At 60.7% G+C, this 16,650-nt stretch overlaps 5 protein-coding genes across 5 annotated transcripts; 2 read left to right on the top strand and 3 right to left on the bottom strand.

The window, feature by feature from the left end:
• Positions 1-775: 775 nt before the first annotated feature.
• CMQ_1754 (cytochrome c mitochondrial import factor) lies at positions 776-2,101 on the top strand (the record flags this gene model as incomplete). Its single annotated transcript, XM_014318833.1, has 2 exons — positions 776-1,866; positions 1,915-2,101. The coding sequence occupies 2 exons, from the start codon at positions 776-778 to the stop codon at positions 2,099-2,101; spliced, it is 1,278 nt and encodes a 425-aa protein (XP_014174308.1).
• A 177-nt stretch (positions 2,102-2,278) lies between these two features.
• On the bottom strand, positions 2,279-6,337 carry CMQ_1620 (haloacid dehalogenase-like hydrolase; the record flags this gene model as incomplete). Its single annotated transcript, XM_014318699.1, has 3 exons — positions 2,279-2,396; positions 2,497-5,577; positions 5,640-6,337. 3 exons carry the CDS (start codon positions 6,335-6,337, stop codon positions 2,279-2,281), a joined length of 3,897 nt encoding a protein of 1,298 aa, XP_014174174.1.
• Positions 6,338-7,488: 1,151 nt separating this feature from the next.
• On the top strand, positions 7,489-13,425 carry CMQ_898 (copii vesicle coat protein; the record flags this gene model as incomplete). Its single annotated transcript, XM_014317977.1, has 3 exons — positions 7,489-12,736; positions 12,803-12,979; positions 13,172-13,425. 3 exons carry the CDS (start codon positions 7,489-7,491, stop codon positions 13,423-13,425), a joined length of 5,679 nt encoding a protein of 1,892 aa, XP_014173452.1.
• Positions 13,426-13,690: 265 nt separating this feature from the next.
• On the bottom strand, positions 13,691-15,065 carry CMQ_1226 (formate dehydrogenase; the record flags this gene model as incomplete). Its single annotated transcript, XM_014318305.1, has 4 exons — positions 13,691-14,582; positions 14,645-14,799; positions 14,963-15,010; positions 15,063-15,065. The coding sequence occupies 4 exons, from the start codon at positions 15,063-15,065 to the stop codon at positions 13,691-13,693; spliced, it is 1,098 nt and encodes a 365-aa protein (XP_014173780.1).
• A 973-nt stretch (positions 15,066-16,038) lies between these two features.
• On the bottom strand, positions 16,039-16,583 carry CMQ_1449 (uncharacterized protein; the record flags this gene model as incomplete). Its single annotated transcript, XM_014318528.1, has 2 exons — positions 16,039-16,377; positions 16,431-16,583. The coding sequence occupies 2 exons, from the start codon at positions 16,581-16,583 to the stop codon at positions 16,039-16,041; spliced, it is 492 nt and encodes a 163-aa protein (XP_014174003.1).
• Between the last annotated feature and the right edge of the window lie 67 nt (positions 16,584-16,650).

The following is a 16,650-nucleotide window of genomic DNA, read 5'->3' on the forward strand; positions in this document are numbered from 1 at the left end:
GGGCAAAAGCGCGAAACGAAGACCACAAGACCTGCCTCCCACGCAGACGAGGAAGAGAAGTAAGGCGAGTTGTGTGTAGATGTTCGTGACAGGTTGCGGCCGAAAAGTTGTGTGACACATCTTCTAGTTTTTATCTGGTGGCCCTTTCTCTTTGATAAGATAGAACCACCCCTCCATCGCCCCTGATGTTTTGCCGCAACAGCGCTCTGTGCCTAAGCTTTAGCTGGATATTTCAGTTATCTTCAGTGTAAAAAAAGGAAAAAACGAAAACTATAGGAGATTAGCGAGGCTAGCAGCTGAGGCTAAAGATTTCAATCGCTCTTCTCTCATTTGCTGCCGGTATCGGCATAAGCTCTCGAAGCGGCTGGCAACCAGTCGCACGTATCCGAAGGGAAGAGGAGGAGCGGCTGGGCCACCGACACGGGTCACGCTTAGATAGGCCCAGGTTTTGACTAATACCGTGTGGTGGTAGCATCTTGCAGCCCACAAGCCGTTGTGCGTCCTAGGAATGTTGATGTGTTCTCTTTGCGTCCTTTTACTGTGACCCACAAAAAGAAAGCTATACTTCTGTGTCCAAATTCGGCATCTACCGATCTGGGGGTACATAGTGATGCAGTTCCAGATGCTAAGACGAGTCGACATCACCGTCGCCGAGTCACGTGCACACACAACGTAAAAATATGGGCCAGCAACCTTTGCGGTTGTCTTCTGTCAGCGAGCATCTTGCAACGATATCTGCAATCGGGTTTCTTCACCAGCAGAGCCAGCTACGGGAATGTGGTGTTTCTCCCGGGCTGTCGCTTTTCAGAGGGCTGCATGCGGCGGCTTAGCGGGCCGGCGGCCTTGTGCATTACCTCCGCCTTGCCGGCGACAACAACAGAGCAAGGCTGCTGGCGAGCGGCTGTTCTCCAAGGGCCAACCGGCAGCATCAGCGGACGGTGCAGTGTCCAGCGGCCGGCCGAATCGGGAGACGAGGAGCAAGCCATACCTCGCGGCCACAGCTGTGGGTGTGGGTGTCTGTATTTTTGGCTATGTCTGCTACCGCAGCAGCAGCAACGACCAGACAGCGCGTGGGCTGAACGGCGAGTCGTTTGCGCCGTTTGTGGTAGTTGGCCGCGAGCCGGTTTCGCCGACGGCAGTGGTGTTGACGCTGCAGCCGGGGCGCATGATGTCGCCGGCGGCTCGCGAGGTGACCCGGACAGCCATTGCGGAGGCCTGGCGTCGCGGCAGCACGTGGGCCGTCGAGGCGAAGCAGCCGCAGCTGCAGATTGCGCGAGAGTACACGCCGCTGCCGCCGCGAGAGGCCGACAACATTGACACCGTCCGTCTCTTTGTCCGGGTCGTGCCCGGCGGCGAGATGTCCAAGTATCTCGTGCAGCGTGCGGTCGGCGACACCGTCGGCCTGCGTGGACCTCAGCTGGGCTTGGACGTGGCGCGGCGACTGAGCCCCGACGGCGGCCGCGTGCTCTTTCTCGCTGCCGGCACGGGCATCGCGCCCGCATTGCAGGCAGCCTCGGCGGCACTGCGGACGGATGACACGAACAAGCGCAACAGCAGCACGTCCGTCACCATCCTGTGGGCCAACCGGATGCGTCAGGACGGCGACGGCAGCCCCATCATGCGGGACCTGCAGGCCATGCAGCAGCAGTATGGCCATGACCGGCTGCAGGTACACTGCTTTGCCGACGAGGACCGCTCGTTCATCACAGAGGCGGCCGTGCGAGAAAGTCTGGGCAGCCCGGGAGAGCGGACATCGTGGTGGCCGTGGAAGCAGCAACAGGGAAACGAGAAGGCGTCCGGCACCACAGAGACCACGTTTGTGCCGGCGACCAGCTGCCAGTTCCACTCGACGACGGCGCTGCAGAGGTTAGCGGCAAGCACAGACGTGAATAACAACAGTGGCTGTACGTGCAGACCTGTTCCAGGAGACCGGCCGAACGTGCTCCTCGTCTCCGGACCGGACGGTTTCGTCTCGTCCTGGGCCGGGCCCAAGAGGTGGGCAGGCGGCCAGGAGCGACAGGGTCCCCTGGGCGGCGTTTTGGGGGCACTGAAGATGCGGTGTGCGCCTGTCTTGGATAGCTGGCTGGTACTCAAGCTGTGAAGATGGAACGGACAAATGTAGCCGGACACCAAGCATTTGTGTATTAATACATGTAGACGCCGAAGAGAACAAACGAATCGACACAATCAGAGACGGCAGTCTTGCCCACGCAGAACAAACACCAAACGCCCTCTTCCCTTTCTCCTCCTTTCTCTCTTCCTTCTCCCTTCTTCCCTCTTATATGCTCTGCACCTTGCGATAGGATGGCGGCTTCATTGTGCGGCTAATTAGCTTGGCGGCGTATGGCGGTATCAAGGAGATGGCGCAGATGGCAGTGACGCGCCACAGGAAGCCGCTGATTGGTTAGTGGATGAAGAAGGAGCAAAGAGGAGTCAAGACAGAAGCGGAAGGAGCCGAGCAAAACAGGAAAAGCCGGAAACAGGGAAAGAACTCACAGCGTCATGATATAGCCCAGGTCAAAATATCCCCCCAGAAAAGGTACGGTCCCAATGTACAGCAGAAAGGTGCCGATGATGCAGACGACCATGACGACGTGCCAGGTGGTGATCTCGATGGCGACCATCAGCAGCTCGTTGAGCACCAAGGCGGTATAGCTGACGGCAACCATGCGTGGTCCGTCGACGGCAGTCAGCAGCTGGGCCAGGCCCTGGATCATGCAGCCCTGGTAGACGGACACGAGGACCCAGACAAAAAATGTGCGGTACGACAGCGAACGGCCCTCGGTGAGCTCCTTGTAGAGCTCGGGAAAGAGGCTGGCCAGGTCCTCGTCCACGTCGCGGTCCAGCACCAGCGACAGCACCGGCATGGCCGTGTACACGGTCGCATAGCCGACCATCAGCCAGTCCTTGTACAGGCCTTCAGGTTCGAACCGGATCGCGATGCTGTACATGGTCTGGCACACGGCGATGATGAGCCCGCGGTGGATGACAAACTGCGCCAGCTTCGCGCTGCGCTGGTAGCTGTTGCGCCCGTGCCACACCAGCAGCTTGGTCAGGTGGCAGAACTGCGTGATGGAAAAGTCGGCGGCCAGCGACGCCTGCCGGCCTTCCTTGCCGACGATGCCGACGCCCACATCGGCCGCCTGGATCATCGACACGTCGTTGCCGCCGTCGCCGATGCAGCACACCCGCTTGCGCGTGTACGTCTTGATCAGCCGCGCCATGTCGGCCTTTTGCGTTGGCGAGCAGCGACAGGCTACGACAGCCGGCAGCTGCACGGCCGCTGCGATAAACGCATCTTGGTGCTGGGCCAGCAGCAGCCCTAGACTCTCGCCGTCGATCAGCAGGCAGGCGTCCGGCTTGCCGCGCAGAAAGTCCAGGTGCTCCTGTGCGCTGCTCGACCGCTTCAGCTTCGTCACCGTGTAGATGAACTGTCCACGAGCCACCAGTTTCGCACTGATCGCCACACAGCGTGCCGTTTCCACCTTGTCGCCCGTCAGCATCCAGATCTTGATGCCCGCATTGCGCAGCAACTCCAGCGACGGCTTCACGTCCCGCTGCAACTTGTCCTCCACGCCTGTCACCCCCAGCAGCTCCACGTCACGCTCCAGGTGCTGGCCCATCACCCGCTGCATTCCCGTCTCGCGTCCGGCCATCGCCAGCGAGGCCTCCTGGTATCGTCCTGCAAACTCTCGGTACTGCTCTGCCGATAGCCGCTTGCGGCCCACCACCAGCGTCCGCAGGCCCTCGCGCGCCATGTTGGCCGTTTCCTCGTCCAGCCAGTCGTTCGCCATTACGATCGGTGCCATCACCGTGTCTGCTCCCTTCTGGTAGAACCAGATCTCGCCCTCGTCTTCGCTTCGCGTCGTCGATGTCAGAAATTGCACAACGATGCCCATCCGCTTGCCCTCCGACGTGAACGGGAACACGTCCAGAATCCGCACCTGCACCACTGTGCGTCCTGTCTCGGTCGACTCCAGCGTCATGCTTCGTCGGTCGCGTGAGGTCAGCCGCAGGCCCATCGCCTCGGTCCACCGCACAATCGCAATCTCGTCGGGTGACGATGCCTGGTACGATGTCACCGGTTGTCCGTTCTCGTCCTCGTCTGTCGTCGGCGTCACGTTGTGGCAGAGCGCCAGGGCCAGCACGATATCGCGTACCCGTGCCCCGATCTCCCGCCGTGTCCGCGTCGCTCCAGCTCCGGCTCCGGCTGCAAACGTCGACGACGGCGTGACTAGGCCTGTGTCTGCGCCGCCAAAGCCTTGCCGCACATATGCTGCCACCTCGTCCATCGCCTCGTTCGCGTACGACACCGTCCCCACGTGGATCTTCTTCATGTCCATCTCATTTTGCGTCAGCGTGCCCGTCTTGTCGCTCAGCAGGTACTCGATCCGTCCGAGGTCCTCCGGGATCGTGCTCGTCCGCACTACCGCTCCCGGCATCCCTGGGTCCCGCTGAATCAGCCACGAGTACACGCTCTTGCCCATGTCCAGGTTGACCCGCAGGCTGATCGGTACAATCGTCGAGAAGAGCACCAAGAACCGCATCACCTTGACATACCACACGTTGCCCGCTGTGTGGTTGAAGCCCTCCAGCATCACCAAGATGAGCGACAGTGCTAGTGTGAGCGCGCAGAGGATCTTGGTCAGCGAGTTGATCTCGTACTCCAGGAGACCCGTCTTGGACCGGGATGGCGCCGTCGACAGGGCTGACCGCGTCTGCGGGCCCGTGTACAGAATCACTGCTAGTGTCGTCGCATGCGATGCAATCACCGTGTTGGCCCACGCTGTGTTATCGATCGACAGCGGCACCGACGTCTCGGCCACGTCAGCGTCCGAGTCCGAGTCCGTGAGAGCACTCCGCGCCGGCAGAAGCTGGAGCGTGCCGGCAAACTCGTTGACCTTGCGATCTGGCTTGCCGCCCAGCACCCGCAGCCGCACAAACTCGGCCGTAGGCAGCTGCTGGGACAGCGGAGACGCCAACCGCAGCTTCCAGTCCGTCTCGCCGTCGAGCTGGTCTGTGCGGATGAATGTCTCGCCGTTGGGGCCACTGCTCTCTTCGGGTGCCTTTGCCGGTGGAGCACTGCTGCCCTCCTCGTGGTCTAGGAGCAAGAGAGAGCTCTCTGCCGGTGCTGACACAGTCTCCGTCTGCACGTGCGACTCCTGCGACAGGCACTTGAGGATCGCTACGTCCGCAGGCACGCGCTGTCCCTTTGTGAGCTTCAAAACATCACCGACCCTCAGGTCACGCGACTTCTTGGCCACCTCAAACGCCCGAGATGACGGCTGCAGCCGGCTGCCCACGCCGTCGCCCTCGAGCCGCTCTTCCTCCTCCTGGATGTCCGACAGCCGTTCCCGCTCGACAGCATTGAGTCGTCTTCGCTGCGCCTTTGTCGAAGCAGACGATCGCAGCGCCTTTGGCGCCCGCGGCTGACTATCCTTGGCCAGATCGGCGAACTGAATTGTGTTGTACTCCTCCGAGTTGGCCTCGTTGTCTCGTCGTCGCCGCTCAATGTCGTCGTACGCCTCCTTTGCCAGCGTGATGGCCAGCACAAAGGCAAGAGGTGCAATGTACGTGCTGAGGTAGCCGATACGCAGTGCTGGTATGGCTTGGGACAGAGCCACCAGCAAAAAAAGTACATGTTGAAGAAAAAGGAGAACTCGTTGTACAGCGTGACGGGCAAGAACGACCACGCCGTGTATTTGGCGTTGGATATGACGTTGGGCGGGAACCGGGTCGATTGCACCGAGCCGACGGTCACCAGACGTGATGTTGACGGGTCGTCCTCCTCTTGTAAGCCATCGAGGCCCTGGCCATGCTGGTTGTGGTTGTGGTCGTGGTTGTCGTGGCTGGCACGGAAGCCAGGCAGTCGAAGTCGTCGGGCGAGGCCGTGCAGCCTGTCCCGAACAGAAGGCCGGTGCCGTCTGTTGTCGCTGCTGCTGCTGCCGTGATTCTGGCTCAGCAGTGGCGCATCATCGTCATCGGCATGTACATCGGAGCCACGGCGGGAGGACAGGCCGGCATGGTCGGACAGCAGGCCACGGGCATCCTCGTCGCCGCTCAGCCGCCGTCCACTGCTGCTGTTGCCGCCCAGATCGCCGTATCCACGTGCCCGGTTTGCGGCTCGTCGTAACCCGCCCATCCGAAGGTTGCGCAGAGCGATCCGAGCAGGGGGCGTTCCGTTAGCACTTGCCTGGCCACGGTTGGCGTCGTGGGGCTCAGTCGGCTGCGAGTGTTTGGGGTCGAGCTCGTCGAGATCGAGCTCGAGATCGGAATCCGAGTCGTCAGAGAGCCGGTTGGGCGGCTCGGCTGGATGGTAAGATGGTGAGGGAGGCATCCCGCATGCGGGTTCGCGTCCTCGAGAGGGAGGAGGGAAGGCGAGGATCTAAAAGCAAATCGGCAGCCAAGATGCAGGTGGCGTGTCGGGCTGATTGGGCGGGAAGCAGTGTGATGGTTTAGGCGCTGCTGCCGGAAGACATTGTCATCGTGCATCAGCTTCCGGCGAGGTCGCTTGTTGTGTGGATAAGAGACGGGCTTTTCTGGGCCTCTGCTGGTAATATATCGTTTTTTAATGTACGTAGTGTTGTGCTGCAGCGTGTCTCAGCTTGCGGGCCTTTGATTCGTGGCAGCGAGGAGGGTCCTGTCTGTCTTTCTGACCAACCTTTACGCGGCCTTGCCTTGGGCTTCGTTTGTGGAATGTCAATGCAGCTTCTCTGCAGCTGTTGCTTTTTTTCCCGTTCACAGAAGGGGCCAAAGCACCTGCCTGATGCGTGCGTCATCAGTTTAAGAACGCTACAGAGTACGACGCCGCAGGCAAGCCACAGAGGCAGCCGTGTGTATCTTGTGCGGAGTAGTAGGGGCTCTGCTAAAACGTGGCCCCTTTTGCCCCTACATAGAACCATTCTCACTCGCATGCACGTCCAAGCCCCACAGACAGGCATGGAAGGTCCGCTATATGTAATTATTCTAACGGCACCGAAGAATGAGGACAGTTTGGCGATTCGGCACTAATGCCACATCCCTGCAAAACCACTGATGTCCTTGCTCTATTGCGAATTCCTGATGGAACCATTTTGACCTCCTGCCCGTATTCCGCCTCCCACATTATTTATCGTCTCCCATCTCACTGGCTCTTGCCATCGTCTGCAGCCTGTTTTTGCTTTCCGGACCCCTTGTAAGCGCGACCTCTGACAAATTTTTCATCTCTGGCACATGACCAAGATGCCAGGCGCATTATAACTCGAGCACCTTCGTCACTCCTTTTCAGATTAATCCATACAGTACTCCGTACGTCGTCGCGTCCGCTCAACCCCCCCTCTCCCCTTTCGCTATTTGATCCCCCTTTTTATGCACAGGAGCTGCGGACTGTCGCCTGCCGATTCCATGTTGCTGACCTGGTCAGTTTCTGTTGTGCATCTTCGATTCGCTTGTGCTTCCGGCGAGAAGCTTTGGTCTATTTCCCTTTAATTCGCTCCCCTATAGTGCCCGATGCCGTCCGACGAGCCGAACGCGACGTGGCATCCGGCCTTTATGCCGGCGTCTGCAGCGGAAGCCCCGGCAAAGCCAGCTTTAGCACCGCAGGCCCTAGAGGAGAGCAATGCCTCGCACACGGCTGACGAGGTCGTGGCCGACGGCGTGGCCGAAGCCGAAGCCGAAGCCTGTACTGCCGACCACGACGAGACGGCTGCAGATGCCTGGTTTCCCGAGTACGATGCCAGCAATCCGTGGACCGGGCAGCTCCGTCATGCCGATGCGGACATGTCCAACACCCCGGTCGATCACGATCAGGCCACTGGTGCGACGGCCGAACCGTCGGCCGAGCCTGTTGTGTCCGACAAGGCCAACAAGCACATGAGCACCGTTTCCTTTACGCGAACGGTGTCGAACGAGGTCAATTGGGATGCCGACGATGACGACAACACCGAATGGAGCCTTTCACGGGCTGACACGGACCCTTTCAAGTTCATGTCCCCAACCGATCGGACAAACTCCTTTCCCGTCGTTCCTGCCCTCGACACAATGCCTGCAGACGAGCAGTCCGACCGGAGCCTCGACCATCAGCCGCTGACGTCCAACGAGGCCTCGGACATCATCCAGGAAGTTGACCAGGAGGTTAGCCAATATGCCGAGCTGGAACCCAGCCATGCCGATGCTCTGCTCGACCACAGCTATGCCGTCGACCATGCAGCGGCTGCGTCTGATGATGCTCTTGGCATTCGCTTCGAAGAGGGCGTCCCGCTCATCTCCCACGACCACCACCAGGCTGCAGAGCCAAGTCCGCCGGAACACAAGGCTGATGATCCTTTCGGCGAAGAGGCGATTGACGAAGACGACGACTTTTTCAATCACGCTGGACCGTCAGACCGTGAGCCAGCGGAGATGTCGCCGAAGCCTGCTTTTGAGCGAAAATCGACAATACAGGTTCTGCAGGCGATGAATGTGGGCGCACTGGGCCACAACAGCTCAGATTTGGCCGCTGCCATGGAGGAGGAAGAAGAGTCTGACATCGCCGCACAGGTCCCGAAAGCCAGCAGCAAAGACCTGGCTGCTGAGTGGGCTGCTGCTCTCGCCAGCGACGACGAGGACGAACTGCTCATGGACGACTCTGTGCTGGAGACGGACAACAAGGAATTGGATCCGGCTGCCTTTTTTGAAGACGACGACGAGGGCTTTTTGGATGACGAGGTCCCGGAAGTGCCCCAGGTCAACGGGTCACAGCCACAACCAACCGCCAACCGATATGTTCCAGCTGGCCCGCAGATGGTCCAGCCTCTGCAAACGCCACAGCCGGCGAATCCATACCTGCCGACTACTACGTTTTCTCCCGCCCAGCCTGTCGTTCCGTCCCCGTTTGTCACTCCTGGGCCGCCACCCAGCCAGTTTCCGCTCTATGGTAGCACGCCGTCTCAGGAACGGCCTGCTCCAAAGGCCCAGAGCTTTGCCGACAAGTCCAAGGGTGGGTATCACTCGCCTTACGACCTTCCCATGGACGTTGTGAAGCCGAGGAAGCGGCCGAGCATGCAGCACCTGCCCAGGACTGTGGAAGCAGCCTCTGCCCCGCCACCGGGACCCCCTATCCTGGCCCGGAGTACCAGCATGCAGACGCTGACGCTGCCGTCTGTTCTTCAACCGAACTACGAGCAGTCTCCAGCCGCGCCACTGCCGAAGGCTCAGGCGACTCCTTTGAGTGCTCCTGTCATTGCTCCTGTTCATGAGAGCTTCTTCGAAGAGCTGCCCATGGTTTCCAAGGCTCGGCCAGCATCTCGGCATACCCACGGGTCACCGGTTCCGGCCAGTCCATATGGACCGCCGCAGGCCGCTCCCATCCACCCGCCTCCCCAGACGACGCCGCCTGCCTTCTCTCAGCCTCCACACACGCCTTCATTCGCACCCCCGCAGGCTCACTACTCACCCGCGCCGACACCAGCACCCCCACAGGAACAGCCAGCGGAACAGACGTCGGGCACTCCTGACATCGTCCGGCTGGTGGCACCGCCACGGACGAACCCATACGCATCTACTGTATCCTCGAACCTGGCGCCCCAGAGCGCCGCTTCTCCGCAATTGTCGCGGTACTCTCCCTCGCCCAACATGACGCTTCACGCAAACGGCTCCGCCCATGTTTCGCCACCGAGCCGATACTCTCCTGCACCTGTGGCCCGGACGCCTTCGACTGGCTATGCACCCATCCCGGCTGGCGTGCCGCCGCCCATACTCGCCCACCAGCCGCGGACGTCCAGCCCGCTTGCCCACTTCGAGATGTCCTACGACAAGCCAAGGAATGCGTCTCTCGGGCATCCGATTATCCGGGGCGAGAGCAACCTGCCGGAACGGCGAAGCAGCTCGTCTGCGTACGACCCGCGTCTCAATCGGGTCCCATCGCTGCCGCCCACACGAGAGGTGGAAGAAGATGAGTCCCAGGCGCGGCCTCCTACGTCAAGTATGCCGAATCCAGCGCCACCACCGACGAACCAATATTCTCCTCAGAAATCCCGACAGACGCCACCGCCGCAAGCGAGCTCATATGGCCTGTCGACCCAGACGCTGTCGCCTCCGAAGCGGATACTAAACTACACGCCGCACAGTGACCCTATTCCGCAACGTGCTCTCACGCAGTCTCCCGCCAGCATGCTTGCCACCCCCCCGGCCCCTAAGCCAGCCGACAGTGCCCCGGCCAGTATCCCTCTCCCGCTTCGTCCTCGAGCTGCGTCGCAGAACCTGAATCTTGTTCCTCCCACGGACGGAACAGAGCAAGACCCGCTGCAGAGATGGAAGGGGGCGCCGATATTTGCCTGGGGGGTAGGCGGCGTGTTTGTGTCGTCGTTTCCACGAGACATCCCACGCTACGGCATCAACCAGGCACTGCCCATGTATCATCGTGAGGCCGGGGACGTGCAGATCAAGCACATCAAAGAGATCCACCCGCTTGAAGAACGGCTGGCGAGATTCCCCGGCCCTCTCAAGGGCAAGTCGAAGAAGAAGGAGGTGATAGCATGGCTCACGGCGGGGATCGAGGACCTGGCGCGCTCTCTTCCCAGCCAGTCCTTCTCGTTGCAGGTCTCGCACGAAGACAAGCGGCTCGAAGAGAGAATACTGCTGTGGAAGATTCTCCGTGTTTTCGTTGAACACGACGGCGTCCTAGAGGGCGCCCCAGCGGTGGATAAGGCTGTGCGTGACTGCCTCCTGCCATTTGTTGACGAGACTGTCACGGCCGCAGAGGTGCCTGCGTATACGGCCGGCATTGGGATTGCGGGCTTATCGGACGGGCCGTCGTCGGGGCAGATGCAGTCCGATGCAGTGGACCCAGCTGTGGTTGAGCAGATCCGCAAGAACCTGCTGCTCGGCGACAAGGAAAAGGCAGCGTGGGATGCTGTTGACAAGCGGCTCTGGGGTCACGCGTTCCTCATTGCACGAGCTGCATCGGCCGAACTGTTTAAGAAGGTGGCGCAGGAGTTTGTGCGGAAGGAGGTTAACACACCGGGACACAACAACGAGTCGCTGGCGGCGCTGTACGACGTTCTGTCGGGAAATCACGAAGAATGCGTGGACGAGCTGGTGCCGATCCATGCGCGGGCCGGACTGCAGCTGATATCGAGGCAGCCAGCGGCGGGCGAGCAGTCCAAGGATGCGCTGGCCGGGCTGGACAACTGGCGAGAGACGCTGTGTCTGGTGCTGAACAACCGGACGACAGACGACGTGCAGGCGATCAACTCTCTGGGGAACCTGCTGTCGGGGTATGGCCGAGCAGAGGCGGCCCATGTGTGCTTCCTGTTCTCGCGGAACGTGACGGTGTTTGGGGGTCTAGACGACGCGGCGGCCAACTTTGTGCTGCTCGGGGCGGACCACAAGCGTCAGGTCGACTCGTTCGCCAAGGAGACGGACGCAGTACTGCTGAGCGAGGTGTACGAGTACGGGCTGTCACTGGGCGGCAGCGCGGCCGCAACGGGCGGCAGTCCCCATCTGGCGGCGTACAAGCTGCAGCATGCGATGACTTTGGCCGAGTATGGGTTCCGGGACAGGGCGCTGCAGTACTGCGAGGCGATCATGGGAGCGATCACGGCGCAGAGCCGGCGGTCGCCATACCACCACGTGCTGCTAGAGACGGCGGTAGACGATCTGATGAAGCGGCTGAAGCAGGCGCCCAAGGAGGAGTCCAACTCATGGATTCCGAAGCCAAGCATGAACAAGGTGTCGGACACAATGTGGAACCGGTTCAACAAGTTCGTGGCAGGCGACGAGGCCGAGGGCGGCGGAGTGCATCCGGACGGCGAGGGAGCAGCAGAGAGCGGACCGTTTGCACGACTACCGGGCGGCACCCCGACGATCAGCCGGCCGCAATCGTCGGCCGGCCTCACGGGCATGGACATGTTCAGCCCGCAGAGCTCCCAGTTCAGTCCGACGTTTGTTAGCCAGACGAACGGCGGCGTTGGCGGTTCGGGCATGGTGTCTCCGCCTCCGATGCGGTCAGCGTCACGCTATGCGCCGGGAGCAGGAGCAGGCGGCCAGTCGGTGACATCGCCGATCTCGGTGACGAGCCCGTACGAGCCCAACACGACGGGTTTCATGTCGCTATCGGTGTCAGCGCCTGCGGCCGGCGTGCCGAATTTGTACGAACCGCCATCTGCGTTTGCAGCTTCGGGACGGCGATCTCTGGAGTACCAGCCGGCGGAGGTCAGCTCGCGGCGGGCATCGTCGGAGTTGTCGCCCGGATATCTGAGCGGCTACAATGCCACGGGAGGCCAGTCGGACTCGGGTCGCAACGGGCTTTCTCGACAGTCGTCATACACGCCGCTGGTGCAGGTAGAGCCAGTGCTGACGCCAACCAGCGAGGCGCCACGGTCGGAACAGAGACCGGAGCCGAGTCCAGTGGCAGAGTTTGGTTTCCAGCCGATGTCGTACGGATACGAGCCGCCTTCGTTTAGGACGTCGTTTGGGGCCGGGGCCAGCGAGGAGGTCGAGACGCGGCAGCCAGCGCAGCCGGTGCAGGAGGAAACGACAAACGGCGGGTATGCGTCCCCGTCGTTCCAGCCGTACAGCTACGAACCGCCGTCATTTGATGCGGGGGCTGAGCCGGACGCAGAGACATCGAATGGGAACGGCGAGCTGCAGCGGAAGAAGAGCTTTATGGATGACGACAATGATGGAATTGCCACGAAGAAGAAGCCGACAGAGAAGACCAAAGAGGAGAAGGACCGCGAGAACGCGGAAATGTTTCGGAAAGCAGCTGAAGAAGACGGTAGGTTTTTGTTCCATTTGGTTCTTGTTGCGATGTGAACAGAGAGAGCACGAGCTAACAATTCAGCCAAACGAGCGGAAGCAGCAAAGGCCAAGAAAAAGGGATGGGGCCTGCCGGCATGGCTTGGCGGTGGGAAGAAGGAGGTGGTGGAGCAGGCGCCCAAAGCGGTTCGGGCCAATCTGGGCGAGAAGAGCAGCTTCTACTACGACGCGGATTTGAAGCGGTGGATAAACAAGAACGGTGGTTCGGACGAGACGGCCAAAACGACACCGCCGCCACCGCCACCGCGATCGACCTCGCAGTCATCTACGACGATGGCGGCTGCAACAATGGCTACAACGACGGCACCGACGGCAACAACGATGGCACCACCGATGGGGACACCCCCATTGGCATCGCCGCCGATGATGGGAGGTCCACCGATGGGACCACCAGCACGACTGCTGCGGCCTCTGGGGGCGTCGCCGTCGGTGCCGAACCTGCGGGCAGTCCGCGGATCCGGCAGCGTGCCACCGCCACTGATACGGTCGATCTCAGGGGTCAGCCTGCCGGGCAGTGCGTCGCCAAGTCGGCCGGGAACTGGTGTCAGCGAGGCCAACAGTATCGATGACCTCTTGGGGGCGGCAGGGCCGCGCAAGCCGCGCAAGGGCCGCAAGACTGGGCGGTACGTGGACGTGATGGCGCAGTGAGGGTTGAAGGAGGGCGAAGAGTGGGGTATGTGCGACGTATGCAATGTGTGATGGTGACGATGATGTCGCATTAATGTGTATTCTGAACGAGGCTTTAGACTTGGGATATGGTTATGGTTTGTAATACCTACGACACAATAATGGAATCACGTGTTAGGAAGGCTGCAGCACTGCACGTGACTCAAAACAGATCCCTGATCACATCACATTGTATTTCTACCAAACTTGTTTTCCGTGAGCACTTTTTTTTCTTGGGGGAGCACGCCTACTTCTTCTCGCGCTGGCCATACGCCTTGGTGGCATAGTCGCCACCGGTGACGATGAGGTCCTCGGGGCGGTAATCGAAGCGGCCGCTGAGGTAGCTGTCGAGGATGGCCTTGGTGCCGGCCGCATAGCGCTGCTGGGCGTCGAGCGAGGTGCCGGACATGTGGGGGACCATGGCGTTGCCGCCGCCCCACTGGTTCTTGGCGTAGCGGAGGACGTGGTCCTTGGGAGCGGGCTGGGGGAACCAGACATCGCCGCCGTAGCCGCGGAGGTGGCCAGTCTTGAGGGCAGCGGCGACGTCCTCCTTGACGACGATGGCACCGCGAGCCGTGTTGATGAGCCAGGAGCCGGGCTTCATCTTGGCGATGAGCTCCTTGTTGAACAGGCCGCGCGTCTTCTCGTGCAGCGGGCAGTTGATGGTGACGATGTCACACTGGGCGACGAGCTCCTCGAGCGTGTCGACGCGACGGCAGCCGATCTCGGCCTCCTTCTCGGGCGACAGCGGCTGGTAGTCGTAGTAGAGCAGCTCCTTGCAGTCGAACGGCTTGAGACGCCGGAGGACGCGCTCGCCGATGCGGCCGACCGCTACCGTGCCCACCACCTTGCCCTCCAGGTCGTACTCGTTCTTGGCCGCGGCTGCCACGTCCCACTCGCCCGCCTCGATCAGCTCGTGCGCCGGCACAAAGTTGCGCACCAGCACCAGGATCGTCATCACCACGTGCTCTGCCACCGACACCACGTTCGACCCCGTCACCTCCGCCACCGTGATCCCGCCGTTCGTCTTGTTGGCCGCGTTCAGGTCCACGTGGTCCGATCCGATGCCCGCCGTCACCGCCAGCTTCAGCTTCTTGGCCTTGGCCAGACGCTCCGCCGTCAGGTAGCCAGGGTGGAATCTGAGGAGGTCAGTTTCGTCCTGTGGGACACTGAAAACTCAAAAAGGGCATGGGACACTTACGGCGTCGTGATGATAATCTCCGCATCGACCAGCTCCTTGTCAAACGTAGAGTTCTCGCCCTCCTTGTCCGAGGTCGTCACCAGCGTGTGGCCCTGATCCTCGAGCCACTTGCGGATCCCCAGCTCGTTCTCCGTCGTGCCCAGAAGCTCCGGCACCTGCATCACATCACACTCGTCAGCTCATGTATTGCTTAGTCATCAATCTGCTGCAGAGCCGTGCTACCGCCCTCATGCCGATCTCGCCAACATGCCGAGCGTCGGCCGCAGCGTATACCCCGCGTTCTGACGACCACATCGAACACAGACAACATAGACTTACATCACGGGCGTGCTGACCACCATCGTACAGAACGAGAAGAACCTTGACCTATTGGCTGTTAGCAGGACGTGGAGACGATGAAGAAGAAGCTGAGGCGTACCATCTTGACGATTTTGATTATGTGATTAATGGGAAAATGATATAATGAGCTGGAAGAACAGAACAAGAAAGAGAAAAGTAGGACGACGGATCAGCGCAGCTTATATACAACAAGTCCGTGGCAGAGCCCTGGTTGCGCAGCTCTTACTGTGGGGTCATATTGATCATCTGGGCTACGGAATCGCAGACTTCTCGGAGCTATGATGAAATGACGACCCCTCTCGAAGTCCGAGCCTGCAGCCGGAGGCTGGACCAAGGCGCCAATGGGAGCTCACGGCAGACCCGCCTTTGTGGATGCATGGCGTTGAGTCGGACTTTGCTGGAGAGTATGTCATCTTGCATGCTGTACCTGACCAGATTTTACGTACGAAAGAGCGATGAACAGCCGTCTGGAGTGTCCGGAAGCCTGCTCTCGTCCGCAACGATAAGCCCGACGGAACGAGCAAAGAGAAAGACGTTCCTGCCGGTCCGGCTGGCCAAGAAGAGAGAGCCCCAAAAGTGGCCCTCGCGCATTCGCGCAGGTCCCAACATCCCACGCCACGAACGGCATCGCGTGTTCAGCCGGACGCCTCTTCCCCAGCTCCGGAGATGTGTCGGTGCTTCCTCGGGATGCGGATGATACGAATGTTTGACACCATGTGGGGGCGGCGAGCGGGGCCGAACAGAGAACTCGTCGGCTCCACTGTGATCACGCTCGTCTGCACATCCCTCATTTGATGCCTAGGCCGTGATGTCACCAATCCAAAGAGGTACTGACAATGGACAGGAGGAGCTAATGGGCGACCGGAAGATTGCTGCTAGTAGAAGAGGGGGTGTTGTCTTGCCCAGGAGAACAAGCGGCACTTGTGATTTGTATTCTTTCGAGCCAGGAGCCATTCACAAGAGAGCCGCTTCGGCCTTTCCTATTCTGGCCACGAGATCCCAAGTATCACATAATCGTCTGCAGCGTGTGAGCCGAACAGATTCTTTGGCCGCATTCACAGCACCTTCTGCACCAGCTCGACAATGTCAAAGTAGATTGCCTGCGCCTGCGAGCTGTCGCCGCCGCCACCCTGCCCGACGTCCTGATCAGGCTCCAGCCCCAGCCCGACGACCACCGTCCGGCTGTCGGTCGCGTCCCGCAGTGCCAGCAGGCTGCCTACCTGTGCCGCCACCAGCTGTCCAAACGTTTCCCGTGCCTGGCCGCCAGCCCCGAAGAGCGTCTTGGGCGTCAGGTGCGTCGACGGCAGCAGGTCGGGTCCGCTGCTGCCCCGGAGCCCAGCCGGCAGGGCCGCATCCACCGATGCTGCCGAGGGTGCTGAGAGAGGCACCTCGATCTGTGCCACCGCGTCAGCGTGAGTCTTGTCAGAAGAGGTTCTCTCTCTTGTACCCATTGTGCCAACCGGCCGCCCTGGGAGATCAGGACCATGATCTTGTCTGTGAACGAGATGACTTCCACCTCCGTGGGGATGCCGTTGACCGTTCCCAACACCTTGCTCGACGGTGCCGGGTAGGGCGCGGTGCGAACAACAGGCTCTTCCATGTTGTGTGAGGCTGCGTTCTGCGCTCGTGCTGTACAGTGGTCTTGCGTTGTAGCTTCAGCTCTATTC

Source organism: Grosmannia clavigera (assembly GCF_000143105.1).
Source record: "Grosmannia clavigera kw1407 unplaced genomic scaffold GCSC_140, whole genome shotgun sequence".
NCBI lineage: Eukaryota > Fungi > Ascomycota > Sordariomycetes > Ophiostomatales > Ophiostomataceae > Leptographium > Leptographium clavigerum.